Source organism: Ovis aries, chromosome 2, assembly GCF_016772045.2.
Source record: "Ovis aries strain OAR_USU_Benz2616 breed Rambouillet chromosome 2, ARS-UI_Ramb_v3.0, whole genome shotgun sequence".
Classification (NCBI taxonomy): domain Eukaryota; kingdom Metazoa; phylum Chordata; class Mammalia; order Artiodactyla; family Bovidae; genus Ovis; species Ovis aries.
The window spans coordinates 48744343-48766919 of record NC_056055.1 but is presented as its reverse complement, the minus strand read 5'-3'; the positions used below and the strand labels follow the sequence as shown (position 1 = coordinate 48766919).

Sequence of the window (22577 nt, the reverse complement as noted above, 5' to 3'; positions counted from 1 at the left end):
CAGAGACACTGAGCATGAGGAGAGGAAGTGCAGCTGGAAATAGGTCGGGCTGACTGCATGTTGCTAAAACAGGTGACAGGTTTCATGAGTGTGGCATCTCAGCAATTGTAAGGAACCTGTGAAGGTTAAATGAGATTGTACTCCTAAGCTTGGAGCATCCCTCCTGGCACTTAGAAAACATGAAGTAAATGATAGTTAATATTAGGAAAATTGTTTTTCATAGAATTGTAGAAGTTTTAGACTAAAGAAGGACCATGAGACCATGATTATCATTTTGTCTAACTTTGTAAGTGAGGAAACTGAAGCTCAGACATTATGTGGCCTTTCAGGATAAGCAGAATGATTTCAGGATAATAATTCAGCTAATGACTGAACAGGAGTCCAGCTGCCTCCTCACCTGCAGTTTCATTTAGCATCCCTTTTCTGACTCAAGCCTCCATTAGAGAGAATGATTTTTTTTTTTAAATGTCTAATTTGTGGAAGGTTTTTTTGGTGTGGTGTGCGTGCTCAGTTGTGTCCCACTCTGTGACCCCAGGGACTGTAGCCTGCCAGATTCCTCCTCTGTCCATGGAATTTTCCAGGGAAGAACACTGGCGTGGGTTGCCATTTTCTACTCGTCTTCCTAACCCAGGGATCGAACCTGTGTCTGCAGCGTCTCCTGCATTAGCAGGCAGATATTTTACCACTGAGTCACCAGGGAAGATTTCTTTAAATACTATCAAATTAACAGATAGATGCTGCTGCTAAGTCACTTCAGCCGTGTCCGACTCTGTGCGACCCCATAGACGGCAGCCCACCAGGCTCCCCCGTCCCTGGGATTCTCCAGGCAAGAACACTGGATTGGGTTGCCATTTCCTTCTCCGATGCATGAAAGTGAAGTCGCTCAGTCGTGTCCGACTCTTAGTGACCCCATGGACTGCAGCCCACTAGGCTCCTCCATCCATGGGATTTTCCAGGCAAGAGTACTGGAGTGGGGTGCCATTGCCTTCTCCAAGATAGATGCATAGATGGATAAATAATGATAAAATTAATATAACAAAATAGTAGTTGTTATGGAATTTAAGTGTTAAGTATAGAGGCGTTCACATTTCTGTCAACTTTTCTGAATGTTTGAAAATGTTCATAATGTTGGAGGGGGGAGCTAAAAAAAAAATGATCTCCTCACCCCAGATATCTGTGTCTCTGAACACAGACAAATCAGCAGTATTTGCTACAGCCAAAGGAAATAAAACAACAGGGGGTCCAGACTTCTCTAGGCCCTTTCCTTGACATTCTTCAGGGAGTGAGAACCGCAGGTCTGTCTCACGTTTTCCTGTTCTTTTCTTTCTTTACTCTATCTGCCTCCTTTCTTAAACTGCAGACGCTGCAGATTTGAAAGTGCTCACCAACGAACAAGCCAGTTAACACAATTAGCACTGTCTATGACTGTCATCATTTTTCTTCTTTCTATTGTTTCACTTTCTCACTTTCCATGGTAAATTTCACTTTTGTTCTTTTCTTTCTTGTTTTAGTTTATAATCTTGAGTATTTGTTCTTACATATCTTTCTCCCCAAGATTGCGGTTGTTTCTTCTACCTTAACCTTTAAAAAAACCAAACACCCAAACATGGCCGCATCAGTTGAGTATTTGTTCTTATATATCTTTCTCCCCAAGATTGCAATTCTTTCTTCTACCTTATCCTTTAAAAAAAAAAAAAAAATATGGCCTTATCAGTATTCTTTTAGTTGGGGTCTTTCCACTCTTTCTCATATAACACTTAAATTTTGTCAGATCCAGCCTACCCTTTCCTTATGGTAGGAGAAGGGGAAGGAGGGAGTTTTAATAAATTGGGTTTTAGGAGTCAGGATACTCTTAAAGGGTCAACAGACTCAGAATTGGCAGTGCATTGTAAACAGATGGTGTGCCCTAAGGAAATAGCTGCTCTAAACAGTTGGGTTCTTGCATCTAATTTAGCTTCGAGATCCTGGAACTAGGGAAAAAAATTTCATGGAGCAAATAAAGTGAGTGAAGTCGCTCAGTCATGTCTGACTCTGTGCGACCCCATGGACTGTAGCCTACCAGGCTCCTCCGTCCATGGGATTTTCCATGCAACAATACTGGAGTGGGCTGCCATTTCCTTCTCCAGGGGATCTTCTGACCCAGGGGTTGAACCCAGGTCCCCCACATTGCAGGCAGACACTTTACCGTCTGAGCCACCAGGGAATCCCAAATTCCCGTGGAGCAAATGGGAATACTTAAATATAAACCATTTTAAACCATTGCTAGGGCCTAGTCACTATTGACTGACGTATAGACATCATAGCCCTGTGCCAGCATTTTGTATGCTGCGTAGTTCTGTAGCACATGGTTCTGTGCTGTATCTTCTATTCTCCAAAGGATAAGCAACATCAAGCCTTAACAGCCTCTTACCTTTTAATAACCAATCCCTACTAGAGTCCTTCAGTAACCAAAACGCTACTAGCAATTTGAAACTTGTATTCCTAATGCTATGTCTTGGGACTCTAAATTTTGAGGTGTGAAAACGTTATTAGGTTGATTACAGTGCATCCCCAAAGCTCCAGTTTTTAAATACACATAATTTAGTCTTAAAAGGCTAAGTATTCCTCTGAAAGAAGTCAGTGCTAGCTGCTTGAAGCCTCATGCCCCAAGGGAGGCTACAGATTCCGAGCGTTAGAAACATTATGACAATATACACATAATAAACGCCTCTCCATTTTGACTGGATTTTTCTGTCCTTGCTTGGTTTGGTTCAGCTATATTTCTCTGTTGCTGCTGCTAAGTTGCTTCAGTCGTGTCCAACTCTGTGCGACCTCACAGACGGCAGCCCACCGGGCTTCGCTGTCCCTGGAATTCTCCAAGCAAGAACACTAGAGTGGGTTGTCATTGCCTTCTCCAGTGCATGAAAGTGAAAAGTGAAAGTGAGGTCGCTCAGTCGTGTCCGACTCTTCATGACCCCATGGACTGCAGCCTACCAGGCTCCTCCGTCCATGGGATTTTCCAGGCAAGAGTACTGGAGTGGGGTGCCATTGTCTTTTCCAGGAGACTGTAATTAGAATTGAACTGCTTTCTTTGATATTTTATTTGACAAGAGAGATGAACATTTCAGACGAGAAGACAAGAACGTTACAGCCTGTGTAAATTGTGGTTCACCAAGTCTCAGATTTCTAAAGTATTTATCATCCCTCTTTTGGCTAAATTCTGTTATTTTTTCATTTGTTTTGCAAAGGGTTGGGAATGACATAAAACTAAATACCAAGAGACTGAATTAAGAGTAGAAAAAAAATGTGATTACCTCTGTGGAGCAGGAAATAGAAAGGGTTGAGTGTTGGGGAATTGTTACCTTTTGTCTGGGGGAGGGGGAAGGTAGATAACAGTCTTGTAGAACTATTTGACAAACTTTATACATATACAACTTTGATCAAAATAAAACCAAAGTTAATTAATGATAAATATATGGCAGTTGTAAGTTCATGAATGCTTAGTAAATACGAAGGTTTGAATTCAAGAAAATAGATTCTTAGATTAGAATTATACAAACACAGAGGTCTGCAAATCTAGCACACCTTTTCATGAGACACTTAAAATGACATCAAAGGTTGAAATAATGAAATAGAAAAAGGCAAATATGACACACACAAAAAAGTAGATATGGTAAAATTAGTACCTGACAAAATTTAAGCTGCAAAAGATACACAGATGACACCACCCTTATGGCAGAAAGTGAAGAACTAAAGAGCCTCTTGATGAAGTGAAAGAGGAGAGTAAAAAAGTTGGCTTAAAGTTCAACATTCAGAAAACTAAGATCATGGCATCTGGTCCCATCACTTCATGGCAAATAGATGGGGAAACAATGGAAACAGTGAGAGACTTTATTTTTTTGGGCTCCAAAATCACCGCAGACGGTGACTGCAGCCATGAAATTAAAAGATGCTTGCTCCTTGGAAGAAAAATTATGACCAACCTAGACAGCATATTAAAAAGCAGAAACATTACTTTGCTGACAAAGGTCCATCTAGTCAAAGCTATGGTTTTTCCAGTGGTCATGTATGGATGTGAGAGTTGGACTATAAAGAAAGCTGAGTGCCGAAGAATTGATGCTTTTGAACTGTGCTGTTGAAGATTCCTGAGACTCCCTTGGTCTGCAAGGAGATCCTACCAGTCCATCCTAAAGGAGATCAGTCCTGAATATTCATTGGAAGGATTGATTTTGAAGCTGAAACTTCAATACTTTGGCCACCTGATGCAAAGAACTGAATCATTGGAGAAGACCCTGATGCTGAAAAGGATTAAAGGCAGCAGAAGATGGGGATGACAGAAGATGAGATGGTTGGATGGCATTACCAACTTAATGGACAGGAGTTTGAGCAAGCTCTGGGGGTTGGTGATGGACAGGGAAGCCTGGTGTGCTGCAGTCCATTGGGTCACAAAGAGTCAGACATGACTGAGCGACTGAACTGAACAGAAGCATTAAAGGGAAGAAAAAAGATTTAATTTTGATAAAGAGGTACCATCTTTCAAATGTCATGAATCTTTATGTGCTAATATTGTCCAAATACATAAGAGCAGAACTGTTAAAAATACAGAAAGACATTGATAAACTCACTGTTTGTAGATTAAGAAAACAGTATTTGAATAACTAATAACATAATTATTCCAATTTCATAATCGTTAATAATCTTGTAAAATAATTATGCAGTTTTCCAGGAAATCAATGATTTGATAATTTGGAAGTCTACAAAGAAAACTCAAATTAAAAATTAACAACCAAAAAAACCCCAAAGTGAATCATGTATCTGTTGTTGCAGTTGTAAATTACAAACCATTTAGAAATGAACAAGAGTTTATCAAACCTAATGGAAGTGTCACTAAAGGAATCCCCAAAGGAAAATTTGAAAGTGAGAAGATTGAAAATCAATCTGGAGACTAAGTAAATACAAAATAAGGATTTAGAAAAAAAATTAAGAAAAATAGATTTGATACATAAAACTCCAAATTAGTTCTTTGTAAACACGTTATTAAAATAGACAAATGTTTGGGAAATCTAAAAAAGAAAAATTTTTATTTGGGCTTCCCTGATGGCTTTCCTGGTGATTCAGGTGGTAAAGAATCTGCCTGCAATGCAGGAGACCCAGGTTCAATCCCTGGTTCGGGAAGATCCCCTGGAGAAGGGAATGGCAACACACTCCATTATTCTTGCCTGTAGAATTTCATGGACCGAGGATCCTGGTGGGCTACAGTCCACAGGGTTGCAAAAGGTCTGACACAACTGAGCAACTAACTCTTTCACTTTCACAAGAAAAAAGGCAGTATAGAAACATGGCAGAGTCTATGATGTCTTTTTGTTGAGCTGTAATGTATTTTATTGGAGTCCAGCTTCAGTTTTTTTTCTTTAAGGTGAGTGCTTTTTGAATCCTATTTGAGTATATTTCTGGATTCAATGTCTTAAAAATGTTTTTCTGTGTATTTTCATCTAAAGGGCTTCTTCTTTTACCTTTCACATTGAGATGCAGTCTGTTGGCAGTTGATTTTGGTATGAGATTTTGTTTTCATTGAAAAAATATGTATCTCCAGTTGACCCAGCACTATTTGTAGGTCATGCCTTCCTTTTCCTAGTGCATTATGTCATCACCTTCACTATAAATTAAGTAGTTGTATGCCAGAGTTATATGTGAGAGTTTGTTTATGGAATCTCTGTTCTGTTTCATCGTTCTGTTTGCCATTGTGCCAATACCGTATTGTCTTCGTATTATACTGTTGTAATGGGTCTTGATATCTAGTAGTGCAGGTCTTCCAAAAGCATTGTTTTCAGGATTGCTTTGGCCATTCTTGGGATGTTTTTCCATGTAAGTTTTAGAATCAACTTATCAGTTCATACACATACACACACCCCAGACTGTAGCATTTTGATTTGATTTTGTCAAATGTACAGATCACTTTGAAGAATATTAACATTTTACAGTGTTGAACTGTCCAGTGAGAAGACTGACCTGTTCCTCCATTTATACATACATTTTTGTTTTATATTTTTCATAACTTCTATCAAGTAATCTTAAACATTTAACTGGAGGATAGTTGGCTTACGATGTTGTGTTGGTTTCTTCTGTACAGCAGTGTGACTCACTGGTAGTGTGCATAATCGCCTCCCTCTGGAGCCTCCCTCCGCCACCCCCATCCCACCCGTCTAGGTTTTCGGGATGCTGAGCTGAGCTGTCTGTGCCCACACGCAGCTTCTCACTAGCTCTCGGTTTTACACAAGGTAGTGTACACATGTCAATGCTACTCACTCAGTTTGTCCTACTTTCCTTCACCTGCTGTGTCCACAAGTCCAGAAAATAGGTCCATCGTTACCATTTTTTCCTAGACTCCATATATATGCATTAATATACAAAAAAATTTTTTTTTCTGACTCAGCTTCACTGTGTATAATAGGCTCTAGGTCAGTGTGCCTCACCTCAACTCATTCAGATTCGTTCCTTTTGTGGTTGAGTAATGTTCCACTGCATATGTACCATAACTTCCTTATACACTCATTTGTAGATGGACATCTAGGTTGCTTCCATATCCTGGTTATTGTAAATTGTGCTGCTGTGAACATTGAGGTACCTGTGTCTTTTTAATTATGGTTTTCTCAGGGTATATGCCCAGTAGTGGGGTTGCGGGTCATATGGCAGTTTTATTCCTAGTTTCTTAAGGAATCTCTGTACTCTTCTCCATAGTGGCTGTATCAATTTACATTCCTACCAGCAACGGAAGACATTTCCCTTTTTTCCACATCCTCTTCAGCATTTATTGGTTGTAGATTTTTTTGGTGATGGCCATTCTGACCTGAGGGGATACCTCATTATAGTTTTGATTTGCATTTCTCTAATAATTAGTGATGTTGAGCATCTTTTCATGTGTTTACTGGCTATACGTATGTTTTAAAGCTTTCACTATGACAGTCTTACATGTTGTTCCTAAACACTTGATTTCTTTGGGTGCTTTGTGAATGATTTGTTTTAGAATTTTTGTTATCTGTTGCTGGTTTAAGAAAAGGTGATACCGTTTTGTATAGTGACTGTTCAGGTATTGAGTTTTATCCATTTTTTTGTTGATGTGATCTATTTACATTTTCCTAAGCTGCCTGTCACTCTCTTATTCCTGAGTCTATGTACAATATCTTTATATATGACCTCCTTTACTTCTTTAGCCTTGCATACGCCTTGGTTCAGATGTTGTCTTTGAGATGTCTCCCTATTCTGTGCTCCCTCAGCACTTTGCATCACCCTTTGTCAGCTGTGTGCGTGTTCTTCACATTACCGTATGAGCTCCTTGAGAGCAGGAGTCTCATCCTAATCATCTCTGTCCTCCTAGAGGCACATTCTTTCTTCCTCCACAGATGACACACCGTGTTCTGTTCCGGTAAAGTGTGTTCAGGCCTTACTGTCTGCTTCTGAAATTAGCAACTGCACAGACCTTCGCCTCATATATTCAACTATGGCTCCAGTAGGTCTTTTGCTATTTGCTGGCCCAGGTGTAACTCTCCTCTGCCCTTAGTTCAAAGGCAGCTGGTGGATGGTTACCGCTCTCTTCTCTTACCACAGTTGTTGCATACTTCATTCCCCTAGCCCAGAATGACTTGTCACTTCTATTTAGTGACATTCATCATGATATCTTGGTATCTATGCAACCAACCCACCATGTCTCCTACAGTTACTCTTGCTTTCCAAGTGGAAGGGGTTGAATCCTTTGTCTTGCCCTACTTGGGGGAGGACCACTTTAGATTATCTGATAACCCTTTTTTTTTCTTTTTCTTTTTGTGGTGTTTAGAATAAATCTAGATTATATTGCTATAACTTTAGGGCACCCCTGTTTCCTCATCTATAAAATAGTTATTGTCACTCTATTAAGTGTCAGTCACTCAGTCATGTTTGATTCTTGCAACCCCATGGATTGTAGGTTCCTTTGTCAGACAAGAATATTGGAGTGGGTAGCCATTCCCTTCTCTAGGGGATCTTCCCAACCCAGGGATTGAACCCCGGTCTCCTGCACTGCAGGCAGATTGTTTACCATCTGAGCCACCAGAGGGTTAGTATCAGGTAATTATCAATTGCCTTCCCAGTATGAACATTTTATGATTAATGAGTTGTGTTCTTTATCATTAGGGGTATTATATGTAAATGAGTATACATGCTTACTTGTTAATTTGGGTTGGAACTGCAAACATGGTTCCGTGTAGGTACTTCTCACATGGTGTGGGAGTGAAGTTCTTGGACTAAATAACTTTGCTCAGGCAGTCACATTGATGAAAACCTGAACGCATATCTGTGAATGGAGTGAGAAATAGCTGCCATGAATGCTTAGTGTTGTGTGTGCGCATGTTTACATTGTGCCAGTGCTGCCTCCTAGAGCGATATAAAGGTTTGTTCTGATTCTCTGTCCAGCATCTAGAACAGGAACTGACACGTTGTAGTGTTAAAAAGTGAGTGTATAAGTGAATTTTTTGAGCATTTTATTATGTGGTAGGCACTATACTAAATATTCTGTTATCTCATTTAACCCTCAAACTTTCTGAGACTGCTATTGTCATGCATTTAGGAAACAGGCTCCAAAAGTTAAGCAACTTAGAGGCTAACTGGCAGAGATAGGATTCGAACTTGGGGCTTTTTTGTCTCTAAATTCCATAAATTAACTACTGTATTCTTGTAATACCCATTAGTCAACATAAAATCCAGTAAGAAACTATAAAAGTGTGTTTAGATTGGGGAAAATAAGTTCATTTATTTTTTTATCACTCACCATCATAAATACAAGTTTGTCCACTTTTTTCCCAGGGGCTAGAGTGAGGCAGAGTGTACACATCTGCTCTGTATATTAACATACCCTCCTCAGCTCATTGAAGTGAAACATAAGATCGCTTGATAGGATTGAAATTATAATCACATGGTATGCAGCTTCAGTAGGATGATTATTTCCCTGTCCTTAAACATACTTCTATAAATTATCAGCCTGAAAGGCTATATAGTATTCCGCTAACCCTGTTGTCACTCATATAGATTGTTTTCAACAAATGCTATAACAGACATCGATGTGCTTATATCTTTGCTATCATCTGTTGTTTCCTTAGACTAAATTCTGGGAAGTAGAATTAATGAGTTAAAAGATACAGACTTTTAAAGGCTCTTGCTATATCTTTGCAAATTATTTTCAAGAAAAAACAGTCTTGAAATTGACATGAAGTGACTGTATTCTTCAGGGTTAAATATCCTGAGTTGGAGTTTTGGAGACAAAATAGGGAAAGGGGATGGAGTCCAGAGGGGCATATTAAACATTTTTTGGTAACTTTGAATAGATACAATACACTCATTTTCCAAAATTCAAAAAGTAAAAATAGGTTTATAATGAGAAGTCTCCTCCTGCTCCAGTCTTCTGGGTACCCAGTTCCCTTCTTTGGAAGTCAGCGTTACCTGTTTCTTTTATAGCCTTCCAGGGAGAAGGGGGTGACAGAGGATGAGGTGGTTAGATGGCATCACAGACTCGATGAGCATGAGTTTGAGCAAACTCTGGGAGATAGTGAAGGACTGGGAAGCCTGGTGCACTGCAGTCCATGGGTTGCAGAGTCAAATAAAACTTAGGGACTGAGCAACAATAAGAAAGGAGATACTTTGTAACATTTACAAGCCAGTATATGTATGAATTTTCCTCTCTCCCTTTTTTAGCACAAATGTTACTATATCAAATTCAGTGTTATGCACTGTGGATTTTTACTTGATGCTCATTGGGGTCAGTCTTTGTGTGGCTGCATGATCTTCCGGTGATTTTACCAGTTCTATTGATAGATGCATAGGAAAGATTATAGTCTTGTAGAACTGATGAGGACATTACCTATTAGGTAAGTATATGTAAGCCACTTTACACATGTATGAGTTATCTATAGGCTACATTCCTTGTGAATCAGAGGGTATCTTCATCTGTAATTTTGACAGAGCCAGCTCGTCCTCCATTTATATGATGAAAGAAGTTATTCTGGGCAATGGGTATTTACATCAAATGGACCTAAGAGATATCTACATGGGAATTTTGGACAGTTGAAAGGAGAGCACTGAGAAATGGGAAAAGGACTTAAAAAAAAATGATGGTAGTAAGGTAGAAAGGGGTAAAAGAAAATTTGCTTGTGTGGCCATTTTATTGAGGGCCCCTTGGGTCCAGAAGATCCCCTGGAGGAGGAAATGGCAACCCACTCCAGTATCCTTGCCAGGAAAATCCCGTGGATGGAGGAGCCTGGCAGGCTACAGTCCATGGGGCCACAAAAGAGTTGGTCACCACTGAGCAATCAAGCACACACTGCTAGTAGCAACCGTCCATGTACTAAAGAGATACTCCTTGGATGTTATTTAAGAAACACATACTAGATCTCTCCTGTGTACCAGAATCTTGGTACCCTGAAGATGTTAAGTTGAACTAGGTCAAGAAATGAAAACATGGATATTTAATGTTTGATATAACTTGTGAGGTAATAGAATCTTACTATTTAAAGAATGGTCTAGTTTTAGACCAACTTTTCATTTAGTACAGAGGATCCCTACTTCAAAAAATCTGACTTGGTCTTTAAGCCTCTGCTTATCTCTAATGACAGGGAAGTCATAACCTTTTGAGCAGCCAAGTCCATTGTAGGGAGGAGCTGCAGTTATAAAGTGATTCTTTATGAAACAGAATTTTTACCACATCCTGATCTCATGATTTGATTTAGTATTGGAGTAAGAGAAATTGACTCACTTGCTACATCTATAAAATGAGGTTGTCTTCACATCTGTGGTATCTTTCAGATCAAACTTTGTTGAATTAATTCTTTGATTCTCTGACTCATTTACATGGCAGATTGATAGTCAAGTAACGCTTATGATTACTTGTTATATTGGACATTTGTGGGATTTTGTGCCCAAAATCTCCCTCTGTCTCCCCCATCACCATGGCTACAGTTAACAGTAAGTGCTGTTGATTCTCTTTAAATCTGTTCTTAAACAGATTCCCCAAATCTGCTAGGCAATTATCCTGTACTTGTGCAGTTTATTTTGAACCTAAATGAAGGCCTTTGTAGTAATTACCCCTATTAAATCTCATCTTGCCATTCAGGCAGCATTTTCTTAGCATGCTTTTCCTCTGATACTAGTTATCGTTATATCAGCTAATTCCATGGAGCTTTGGCGACTAGAAAATGGAAGTATTGTGGAAAACCAAGTGATTGAGAATTTCAAAGTGCCCGCATTCATGTGTTGAATTATATAAATGATGCTTCTTAAGTGCTTTAAAGGTGGCAGAAGTAAATGGTATTTATCTGAAGAAGTGTTTGGATAAATCAGATTTTTGCTTTGAAGCCCAACATTTGGGAGTGAAATGTTATCCATACTGAAGGAGAACTTACTCTCACAACGTATGGTGCTGTTAGCTGTAGGGCAACCAAAAGGCGTGGAGTTAAGAACTCCTGAGTCTCTTGAGGAACAAAGCCCTTAGCAGTAGGCTGGAGGGAGTTGCAGACAGGATTTTAGCCTTGTTTTGTAGAGATATGCCATATATTTTAAAAGGAAGAGAACCTGTGTGGTTTCCTAGACTTGAAAGAGGGAGAAAAGGAGAAGATAGGCCTCCTTGAGAAGGGTGTGGAGAGAAAGGAAGGTGGGTTACTCTGGGAAGCTCAAGTGGACCAGTAGACTAGATGGTAACAGGGCTTGACATCAGTACTGGAAAGGATTTAACTTTGAACTTTTGCCTTCACCTTTGCCAGCAATGGTGTGGTCTTCTGCTTTTAGTCTAGCTTAGCAGACTGAATAAAGGGCATTGTGTGTTTGTTCCTTTACCTACCTGTTGGTGAGTATTTGTTACATTTGGAAATAGTCTGTGCTGTAAAAATAATCGTGATATAATGGGGTAATGGAAAGAATGGTCATTACTAGAAAAACTAGAGTGGTGAAAAGATTGGAATCCAGCGTCTGGTCAGAAGTCTTCATCCCCTTTTTCCGTTTTAGTGGGTGATCTGTCTTCTGTCTTAGCAAGGAACAAACCTCTGAATCCTTCCAGGTGCCTTTTTATCACAGATACTGTACTTGGAGTAATAATGCTGTGTTTGGTTTTGAATGTGTGGGCTTTGCACTAACAGCTAAGCCAAGCAGAATATGCCCTGGCAGGCAGTTTGGAGTCTAGAGCACAAGTGCGAGGAGAGGAGTGTGGAGATAGACGTGGGCTGCAGCGAAGGACTGAGTGTGCAGTGTCACGTGGCCAAGACACACAGGGTTGTCAGTGTGTCTCCTGCCCTAAAATAATTAGAAAAGAACAAATTCAGCAAAGGGGCATCACTAGTGAATTTCAAGATGTTTTAGCCTAGTTCTTGATGGGCGAGGATGGGAGATGAAAGGGTAACAAGTATTGAAAAAGAAGAGAGTACTTTTTCTTATGTTCTCTTTTATTTTTTAACTGGAGGAAAATTGCTTTATAAGGTTGTGTTGGTTTCTGCCATACAACAAAAAACAAATCAGCCATAATTATATATCTCTCTCTCTCGAGCCTCCATCGCACCCCTCTAGGTCATCACAGAGCACTTGGCTGGCTCCCTGAGTTACATACCAGCTTCTCACCAGCTGTCTGCTTTATGCATGGTAGTGTATCTGTGTTGGTGCTACTTTCTCCATTTGTCCCACTCGCTCCTTCCCCTGCTGTGTCCACAAGTCCATTCTCTTCCTGCGTCTCCATTCCTTGCCTGCAAATAGGTTCATCAGTACCATTTTTCTAGATTCCATATATATGCGTTTAATATATGATATTTATTTTTTTCTTTCTGACTTCACTCTGTGTAACAGGCTCTAGGTTCATCCGCCTTATTAGAACTGATTCAAATTTGTTCTTTCTTATGGCTGAGTAATATTCCATTGTATATATAGCACATCTTTATCCATTCATCTGTTGATGGACATCTAGGTTGCTTTCATGTCCTGGCTCTTGTCAGTAGTGCTGCTGTAAACATTTGGGTACATGTGTGTCTTTTCAATTATGGTTTTCTCAGGGGGTATGCCTATAGTGGGATTGCTGGGTTAGTTAAATCCCTGGGTCAGGAAGACCCCCTGAGAAGGGAATGGCTACTCACTCTAGTATTCTTGCCTGGAGAATTCCGTGGACAGAGGAGCCTGGCAGGCTACAGTTCATGGGGATGCAAAGAGTCAGATGTGTCTGAGCGTCTAACACTTTCACACATGGTAGTTTTATTCCTAGTTTTTTAAGGAATCTCCATACTGTTCTCCATAGAGGCTGTATCAGTGTACCTTCCCACCAACTGTACAAGAGAGTTCTATTTTCTCCACATCCTCTCCAGCATTTATTTTGTAGATTTTTTTGATGATGGCTAATCTGACTGGTGTGAGGTTAAGGGACAGAGTATTGAAGGTTATGCCTAAAAAGAAGTGTAAGGGCTGGGAAGACAAAGTTCCTGGTACTAATTTTTATTTCATCAGTAGGGCTTATGAGCTAAGTTGCTTCAGTCATATCCAACTCTTTGTGACCCTATGGACTGTAGCCCTCCAGGCCCCTCTGTCCATGGGATTCTCCAGGCAAGAATAATGGAGTGGATCGCTATACCCTCCAGGGCTCTTCCTGACCCAGGGATCGAACCTGCATCTCTTGTCTTCTGCACTAATATGCAGGGTTCTTTACCACTAGCGCTACCAGGGAAGCCCGTAGTAGGGCTCATAGGAATTTTAATTCATCAGTAGGCCCAGTTTCATATACTATTCATAGTCTCTTCATTGCCAGATATAAGGGCTTGTGAATCAACCATTGATAGCCCTGGTATCAGGTAGAAGTAATACTGTCTTGATGTGTGACCTCTGGATACAATGAAATGAAGCAATCATGGAAATTTCCTTTATAGGAGGAACTAAGAACCAGAATCTCAACTTGGAATTTATCCGATACTGGAATATAATCAGAATGATAACCTCATGTGTTCTGCTCTTTTTACTCTTGCTGCTTCCCTTGAGAGCTAGATGTTTGGTTTCTAACAGTCCTTCACATCTCACCAACATCTTCAAACTTCATAATTGTATAATTTATTCTGCAGTATTTGAAAAATTCTACTACTAGTAATTGTATTCCTGGCACGGGGCTGACAGTTTTCTGTGAACACAGTAACTTCATTGCAGTGCTGAATCACAGAGAAATCTCTGTGAAGACATCTTAATAGGGATCAAGCTTAAGTTAAATTTTAGTTGCAGGAGAGCTACCAGTGCAGATAGTTAAAGTGATGATTAATTGAGTATTACCTTCCATGCATAGCCAGGCTTGCACAGGCATAGGTTGTAACAGCTCTGTCATGTCTTATCTTTCTTTCTAGAGACTGGAATTTTGTGGGGTTTTTCTGACCTTGATTGTGACATGGTATGTAGATTCACACGATGTTAAAAGTGTGGGAAAATGTGCATCTTATAATTGAGGGAGCTGTGGCTGCTAATAGAGATTGGGGCCCAGAAGCAAAGGGCCAAGGTAGCAGAAGGGCACTCAGCAAGGAGTTCAGTTCTTCCCTTTGCTGTCAAGTAGAAAAGTCAGCAGGAAGCTGTACTACTGAAAGATTGGAGTTACTTACATACAGATACCAGTAGAGAGAAGAACCACACATACTTATTCCTGTTGATGATGATAATTTACTGGGGTTGCGAAGAGTCAGAGGCAACTTAGCGACTGAACATTGTCTAGAGACATTTTCTTATTGAAAAACTCTTTAATAAGAGAATCCCCTTTTTAGCACAGACTGTCTTCAAATTTGCAATACTTTTAAGAGAAAAATACAAGTGTATTTTTCATAGTGTTGAAAGTTGTATAGGCCTGAAAGTAGATATAAAATCTTTGTTCTTGGCTCATTGACAACTATAAACCAAGTCTGCAAATTAAATATAAAGAGAGCTACAAAACCAACAAAATTCAAATTAATACAATTATTCAGTGTGACAGATGATACTTAGGTTTCACAGTAGAAAAAATAGCCTTGGGTCTGATTCCATTTTAAATTTGTATCTATATATTTTAAGTTCAGTGATACTAAAAGCTTGCAAGTGCCGATTCTCAGAGGTAATGTTGTGCAAGGGGGATATGTGTTAATTTCTTCATGGCTTTGTAAGTCCAGGTTTATCAGACCTCATACCTCATCAAACACTTGCCAGCATGCAGTCCTCAAAGGCCAGTTTTAATGAGATGTCAGCTGTCACAGTCACTTGCAGGCGAGGTTAACATTGAAATCTTTAAATGGCTCTCTAGAACAATGCTGGAAGTGAGAATGGAAAAAATGTCATTACAACCACAGTTACTGCTAATGAACTTTTGCGGATTGTACTACAAAGATAGGACCCATGTAATTCTTGTAATGTGTATATGGTGTTGGCTTTTGAAAATACAGTAAATATACCGTGATGATTCACGTTCCCTGTACTTTTCACTCTTTCAGTTACAATTACTGTTTCAGTTACAAAAACCTCAGGCTCGCAGTGTTTCTTGAGGACATCTGACCTGAAAGAGATCTTCACCCAGCTGAAAAGCAGCAGTGAAAGCCAACTGACTGGCAGTACTTGTGTAGATATGTATGTATATGTGTTCGTTTGCCTACTTGTGTCTAGACTGTTTGCAGCTCTAAGGACTGTAGCCCACCAGGCTCCTCTGTCCATGGGATTTTCTTGGCAAGAATACTGGAGTGGGTTGCCATTTCCTCCTCCAGGGGATCTTCACAACCCAGGGATTGAACCTGCATTTCCTATGTCTCCTGCAGGGGGATTCTTTACTGCTGAGCCACCAGGAGTGGTTACTCATGATCCAGAATGGTTATCATCATCTTTGTTGCTGTTGTTCAGTCACTAAGTCATGTCCAACTCTTTGTGAACCCCCAAATTGCAGCACTCCAGGCTTCCCTGTCTTTCACTGTCCCCTGGAGTTTGCTCAAACTCATGTCCATTGAGGCAGTGATGCCATCTAACCATCTCATTCTGTCATCCCTTTCTTCTTCTGCCCTCAATCTTTCCCAGCATCAGGGTCTTTTCCAGTCAGTCAGCTCTTTTCATCAGGTGGCCAAAGTACTGGAACTTCAGCTTCAGCACCAGCCCTTCCAGTGAATATTCAGGGTTGATTTCCTTTAGGATCGACTGGTTTGATCGTGCTGTCCAAGAGACTCTCAAGAGTCTTCTCCAGCACCAGAGTTTGAAAGCATCAATTCTTTGGCACTCAGTCTTCTTTGTGGTCCATCCCTCACATCCATACATGACTGCTGGGAAAACCATAGCTTTGACTATATGGACCTCTTTCAGCAAAGTGGTGTCTCTGCTTTTTAATACACTGTCTAGGTTTGTCATAGCTATTCTTCCAAGGAGCAAGTGTCTTTTAATTTTGTGGCTGCATTCACCATCCACATTGATTTTTTAGCCCAAGACAATGAAATCTGATACTGTTTCCACATTTTCCCCATCTATTTGCCATCAAGTGATAGGACCAGGTGCCATGATCTTCGTTTTTTGAATGTGAGTTTTAAGCCAGCTTTTTAGTCTCCTCTTTCACCTTCATCAAGAGGCTCTTTAGTTCCTCATCACTTTCTGCCATTAAAGTGGTATCATCTGCATATTTGAGGTGGTTGATGGTTCTCCTGGCAGTCTTGATTCCAGCTTATGATTCATCTGGTCTGGCATTTCACATGGTATACTTTGCATATAAATTAAATAAGCAGGGTGACAATATACAGTCTTGATGTGCTCCTTCCCCAATTTTGAACCAGTCTGTTGTTCCATGTCCAGTTCTGCTGCTGCTTGTCTTGCATACAGGTTTCTCAGGAGGCAGGTGATGTGGTCTGGTACTCCCATCTCATTAAGAATATTCCACACTTTGTTGTGATCCACACAATCAAAGGCTTTGGCATAGTCAATGAAACAGTAGATATTTTGGAGTGGAATTCCCTTGCTTTTTCTGTGATCCAGTGTCTGTTGGCAGTTTGATCTCTGGTTTATCTGCCTGTTCTAAATCCAGCTTGTACATCTGGAAGTTCTCAGTTCACGTACTGCTGAAGTCCTAGCCTGAAGGGTTTTGAGCATAATCTTGCTGGCATGTGAAATGAGTGCAATTGTATGGTAATTTGAACATTCTTTGGCATTGCTTTTCTTTGGGATTGGAATGAAGACTAACCTGTGGCCACTGCTGAGTTTTCCAAATTTGCTGGTATATTGAGTGCAGCTCTTTAATAGCATCATCTTTCAGGAGTTGAAATAGCTCAGCTGGAATTCCATCACCTCCACTAGCTTTGTTCATAGTAATGCTTCCTAAGGCCCACTTGACCTCACACTCCAGTATGTCTGGCTCTAAATGAGTGATCACACCATTGTCGTTATCTGGGTCATGAAGATCTTTTTTGTATAGTTCTTCTGTGTATTCTTGCCACCTCTTAATCTCTTCTGCTTCTGTTAGGTCCTTGCTGTTTTTGTCCTTTACTGTGCCTGTCTTTGCATGAAATGTTCCCTTAGTATCTCCAGCTTTCTTAAAGAGCTCTCTAGCCTTTCCCATTCTGTTGTTTTCCTCCATCTCTTTGCATCGATCACTGAGGAAGGCTCTCTTACCTCTCCCTGCTGTTCTCTGGAACTCTGCATTCAGTTCGGTGTATCTTTCTCTTTCCCTTTTGCCTTCCTCTTCTCTTCTTTTCACAGCTATTTGTAAGGCCTCAGACAACCACTTTGTCTTCTTGCATTTTCTTTTTCTTGGGAATGGTTTCGGTCACCACCTTCTGTACAGTGTTATGAACTTCTGTCCATAGTTCTTTAGGCAGTCTCTCTCCCAGATCTAGCTCCTTGAATCCATTCATCACCTCCACTGTATAATGATAAGGGATTCGATTTAGGTCACACCTGAATGGCCTAGTGGTTTTCTGTACTTTCTTCAATTTGAGCGTGAATTTAGCAGTAAGGAGCTGATGATCTGAGCCATAGTCAGTTCCAGGACTTGTTTTTGGTGACTGTGTAGAGCTTCTCCATCTTCGGCTGTGAAGAAAATAATGAGTCTGATTTTGCTATTGACCACCAGGTGATGTCCATGTGTAGAGTTGTCCCTTGTGTTGTTGGAAGAGAGTGTTAGCTATGACCAGTGCGTTCTCTTGGCAAAACTCTGTTAGCCTTTGCCCTGCTTCATTTTTGTACTCCAAGGCCAAACTTGCCTGATATTCCAGGTGTCTCTTGACTTCCTACTTTTCATTCCAGATGAAAAGAACATCTTTTTTTTGGTGTTAGTTCTAGGAGGTCTTGTCGGTCTTCATAGACTCGTTCAGCTTCTTCAGCCTTAGCAGTTGGGGCATAGACTTGGGGCATAGATACTAAATGATTTGCCTTGGAAACAAACTGAGATTATTCTGTCATTTTTGAGATTGCAACCAAGTACTGCATTTTGGACTCTCTTTGTTGACTCTGAGGGCTACTCCAAAGGAATTCTTGCCCACAGTTGTGGATGTAATGGTCATCTGAATTTAATTAGCCTATTCCCATCTATTTTAGTTCACTGATTCCTAAAATGTTGATGTTCACTCTTGCCATCTCCTGTTTGACCATGCCTTAATTCATGGACCTAATTCATGGACCTAACATTCCAGGTTCCTGTGAAGAATTATTCTTACAGCATCAGACTTTACTTTCACCACCAGATACAACCACAACTGAGCTTTGTTTCCGCTTTGGCTCAGCCTCTTCATTCTTTCTGTAGCTATTTTTCCATTCTTCCCCAGTATTGTACTGGATAGCTACTGATTTCGGGCATTCATCTTTCAGTGTCATATCTTATTTGCCTTTCCATACTGATTATTCATTATTCATCTTAGAGTAGGTTTTAAATAAATATACTTAAATTTTTGTACACTATTTTAGACTCTCCTCCTTCTCTCAACATATTTTGACCTCCTGTTTGGGAAACATTTCTTTGGCCAAAAAAACCCACCAAAACATATATATATATATATATATATATATATATATATATATATGGCTGTGTAGAATAGCATGTGGAATCTTAGTTCCTTGACCAGGGATCAAACCTGTAGCCCCTCTATGGCAGCGCTGAGTCTTAACCACTGGACCATCAGGGAAGTCCCTGGCAAATGTTTTTCTGATTGTTTTTCAGAATTCAAAGATGGGAAAATTTTAAAAACCTGGCCATTCCTAATTTAACGAGAGACACTTTAACAGCAAACTGTAAATAGACTGATTTGTGCTAACCTAAACGTATGTAAAGAGAGCTATGAAAAAAAATTGAAAGGAGTCACCCAGTTGTTTTATGGGTAGAGGAGAGATTTAGAGCAAGCACATCATGGAAAAGATCTTGTTTGAATAGGGTCGTAAAATATGAGAGGGGGTTTAAACTAGGCAGAGAGATAGGATCTGTAAAGATCAAGGTCATGAAGTATGACCTTCAGTGAAGTTCATATTTCATTGACTCATGTTTCATGTTCATGAAATATGAACATCATAATGATGAGAAGTGTGTGACTCTGGATAGCATTTGTAATGTGAACAATAAGTTGGAACCCCACAGTAGAAGTTAGACCCGCTGTTTCGCTCTTATTTCATACACACTAAGGGAGCCATGAAGCTACTAGAACAGGGCGATTCTTCATGGCAGTATTTTTATACAGCAATTACCACACTGTATTGTAATGTTTTCCCTCACTGATGATTGGAGCCCTTCAAGGGCTATGACCATGAATTATTAATCTTTGAATACTAAACTTCTGGTGGAGTAACTGATAAAGCTATGCTTAGAAAACATTGGTTGAATGGCTAATCATGAGTAAACACGATTCAGAAGAATAATGACAGTCTTCTGTGGTGGTGGTTTTAAATTTTTGTGGGTGATGGACCACTTTGTAGTTCTGTTGAAAGCTATAAACCTTCTCTTGAAAATGTAAATACATACAATATTTGGCCTGCAGTTTCATAGGATTCGTGTATCCCTGAAGCCAGTCCTTGGATTCCTGGTTCAGAATCCTTCCTTAGGAAATTATACCCAGGGAACCTACAATCACCACCAAACGACTGTCTCTTTCAACAGTCTTTAAATGTTAGAACTTTCTTATACTTTTCTTGAATTATCTTCATGCTTGGGAGGATTTAATTCAAAGAGCTGAACTATCTATGGAGAAAGAAAAGAATTTTTATAATGATTAAGTTAAAACTTTGCTGGTCTTTAAAGATAATAAAGCGTGCTTAATTAAGCCAGCAACCAAGAAGCAGCTGCTAGAGGTGATGCTGATGGTCCCTAAATTTGGATTTAACAAGTGAGTTGGAGGTCCACATGACCTTCCTCAGGCTTGATGATTTACTAGAAGGACTCATAGGACCCAGAAAAGCTGTTAATACTCATGGTTTTCATTTATTACAATAGAAAGACATGTAGTAAAATCATCAAAAGGAAAAGGGAAGGCACACGGGGCAAAGTCCAGGAGAAACCCAGTGCCAGCTTCCAGACGTCCTCTCCCAGTGCAGCATCATAGGTGTCCACACGTAACTTAGCAGTCAGGGATGACAGCACGTGGGAAGTGTTGCCAGCGGAGTTCACTGGAGCCTTGGTGTCCAGGGGCTCAGTCACACAGCAGTCTTATGAAAGAGAATATTTCAGGGTGTCAGAGCTCATCTCCCAGGAACTGGCCAAGGACCAGTCCTGAAGACAAGCGTTTCTTGAGGATGTGCAAGGTTTGAGCAGCTTGGACTTGCTGAGTGAACCCTTTCCTGCACACCAAATTAGCTGTTCAGAGTAGCTAGTTTTCTCCTGGCCTGCCTGTCTGCCTAGCCACTGTTTCTAGTTACAGTAGACCTCCCTGGTCTCATTGCAAATGGCCATTCTGCAAACCTGGACACTTCCCTTTTCCTTTACCGATGTGCAATTGGACTCAAGGATATATCTGTGCTTTTCATGCGATCACAGTGATCTCCCATTCATTTCACAGTTTTTTTAATTTTGTGTACCAAGCTTAGTTCTAGATGTGGATTTACAGAATCTGCCCTCAAGAACCTTAGAGTTTCATGAGGGAAAGGAGATAATTCCGGTAAGCAGTGTTTGTTTGCTTTGGGGAACACTTACCCTTGTTGGCGAGCTTAGTGAAGTTCTGTGTGTATGGGAAGGTGTTGATTATAATTAGAAGACTTCCCTTAAGGAATTACTCTTCAAGTTGAGCCATAAAAATCAAATAGATAAAAGTGGGCATGGAGCAAGTGTTTCTCCAGTTATTTCTATAGCCAGTTGCCTTTGTGGTTGGAGTACATATGTCTTGTTACCTTGCTTATGAGAAAGTACTCTAATCCTGATTAGAAGATACATGTCTTTTTTGGAGTTTGCACAGGAGAAGGGAATGTCTGGCTCAATACAAATCTATTTCCATTACTCTTACCATAAGCTTACCCTGAGATTTCCAACCTACAGTGAGGAGGAGGTAGGATTTTCACACTGCATTCCCCAGTGGAGGGAATATATGAATCCCTAATTTTGGACTGATAAGAATAAGTATAACCTTTGTAAATTTCAGTGTACTGCATTTTAAATGGGAGGACGAATGCTTGCCTTGCACAGATAAAATTGCATGTAACAGTTTTTCTCTACTTGGAAGCCAGAAAGGTTTAGGAAAAAAATCTGGGTCCAAATTTCAACATGTTTGACTCCTACATATATGTGCTTCTTAATAGAATTTGGAACTTCTCATAATAACAAGAGTTTTGTTTTTTGAACAGTGTAAAAAAAAACTGTATAATTATAATATAATCAGGAATGTGTCAATATTAGTAGACACTATGGGATAATTTAAAATTGTTAACTTTGATAATTTTCTCTGATAGGATCTTTTTTTCTTTTTTTCCCAGCATTACAGTGTTTCTGCCAACTTTGTACAAAAGACAATTTTACTTGTGTCACAGATGGGCTTTGCTTTGTCTCTGTCACAGAGACCACAGACAAAGTTATACATAACAGCATGTGTATAGCTGAAATTGACCTAATTCCACGAGACAGGCCATTTGTATGTGCACCATCTTCAAAAACTGGGTCTACAACATATTGCTGCAACCAGGACCACTGCAATAAAATAGAACTTCCAACTGTCGGTAAGTTGTATAAGACTTTTTTCTTGATACTATAAGAAAAGCTCTTAGACTATCCCAGTTTATTCAGTTTAGAGGCAAAAAGTAACAGGTCCATACTAGTAGAGTCATAAGAGTAGCCAAAATTCTTACTCCTGGGTGTGTGTTGCTTGAGAAGGTGGTACCAAGACAGACTTTCTCTGAGGTCTGTTGTGCCTAAAAGGGTAGGCACATGTAGAGAATCCTGATACAGGCAACCACAGCAGTATATCCTGAGAGTGTCCCTGCTTGTATAACGCTCCAGCCTTTGAAAGCAGTCAGTAATGGACGGGGAATGGAGAGCAACACTTAACAATCCAGACGCCTTCACTTTGTAATTTCACCTTGCTTTATAATCTTCATGTATAAATTATTACATATGATTCTAGGTTTTTGGTCCTTCACCATAGTTTACATTTTAAAATGTCCTAGGAGAGCCAGAAATTTGA

General features: G+C 40.0%; 1 protein-coding gene across 2 annotated transcripts in view; it reads left to right on the top strand.

The window, feature by feature from the left end:
* Positions 1 to 22577, top strand: part of TGFBR1 (transforming growth factor beta receptor 1) — a 69929-nt gene that overhangs the window by 10353 nt on the left and 36999 nt on the right. For both annotated transcript variants that reach the window (XM_004004226.5, XM_012120354.4), the window contains exon 2: positions 21874 to 22113. In XM_004004226.5, coding sequence (XP_004004275.1) covers positions 21874 to 22113 — 240 coding nt within the window. The remainder of the gene's footprint in view (positions 1 to 21873; positions 22114 to 22577) is intronic.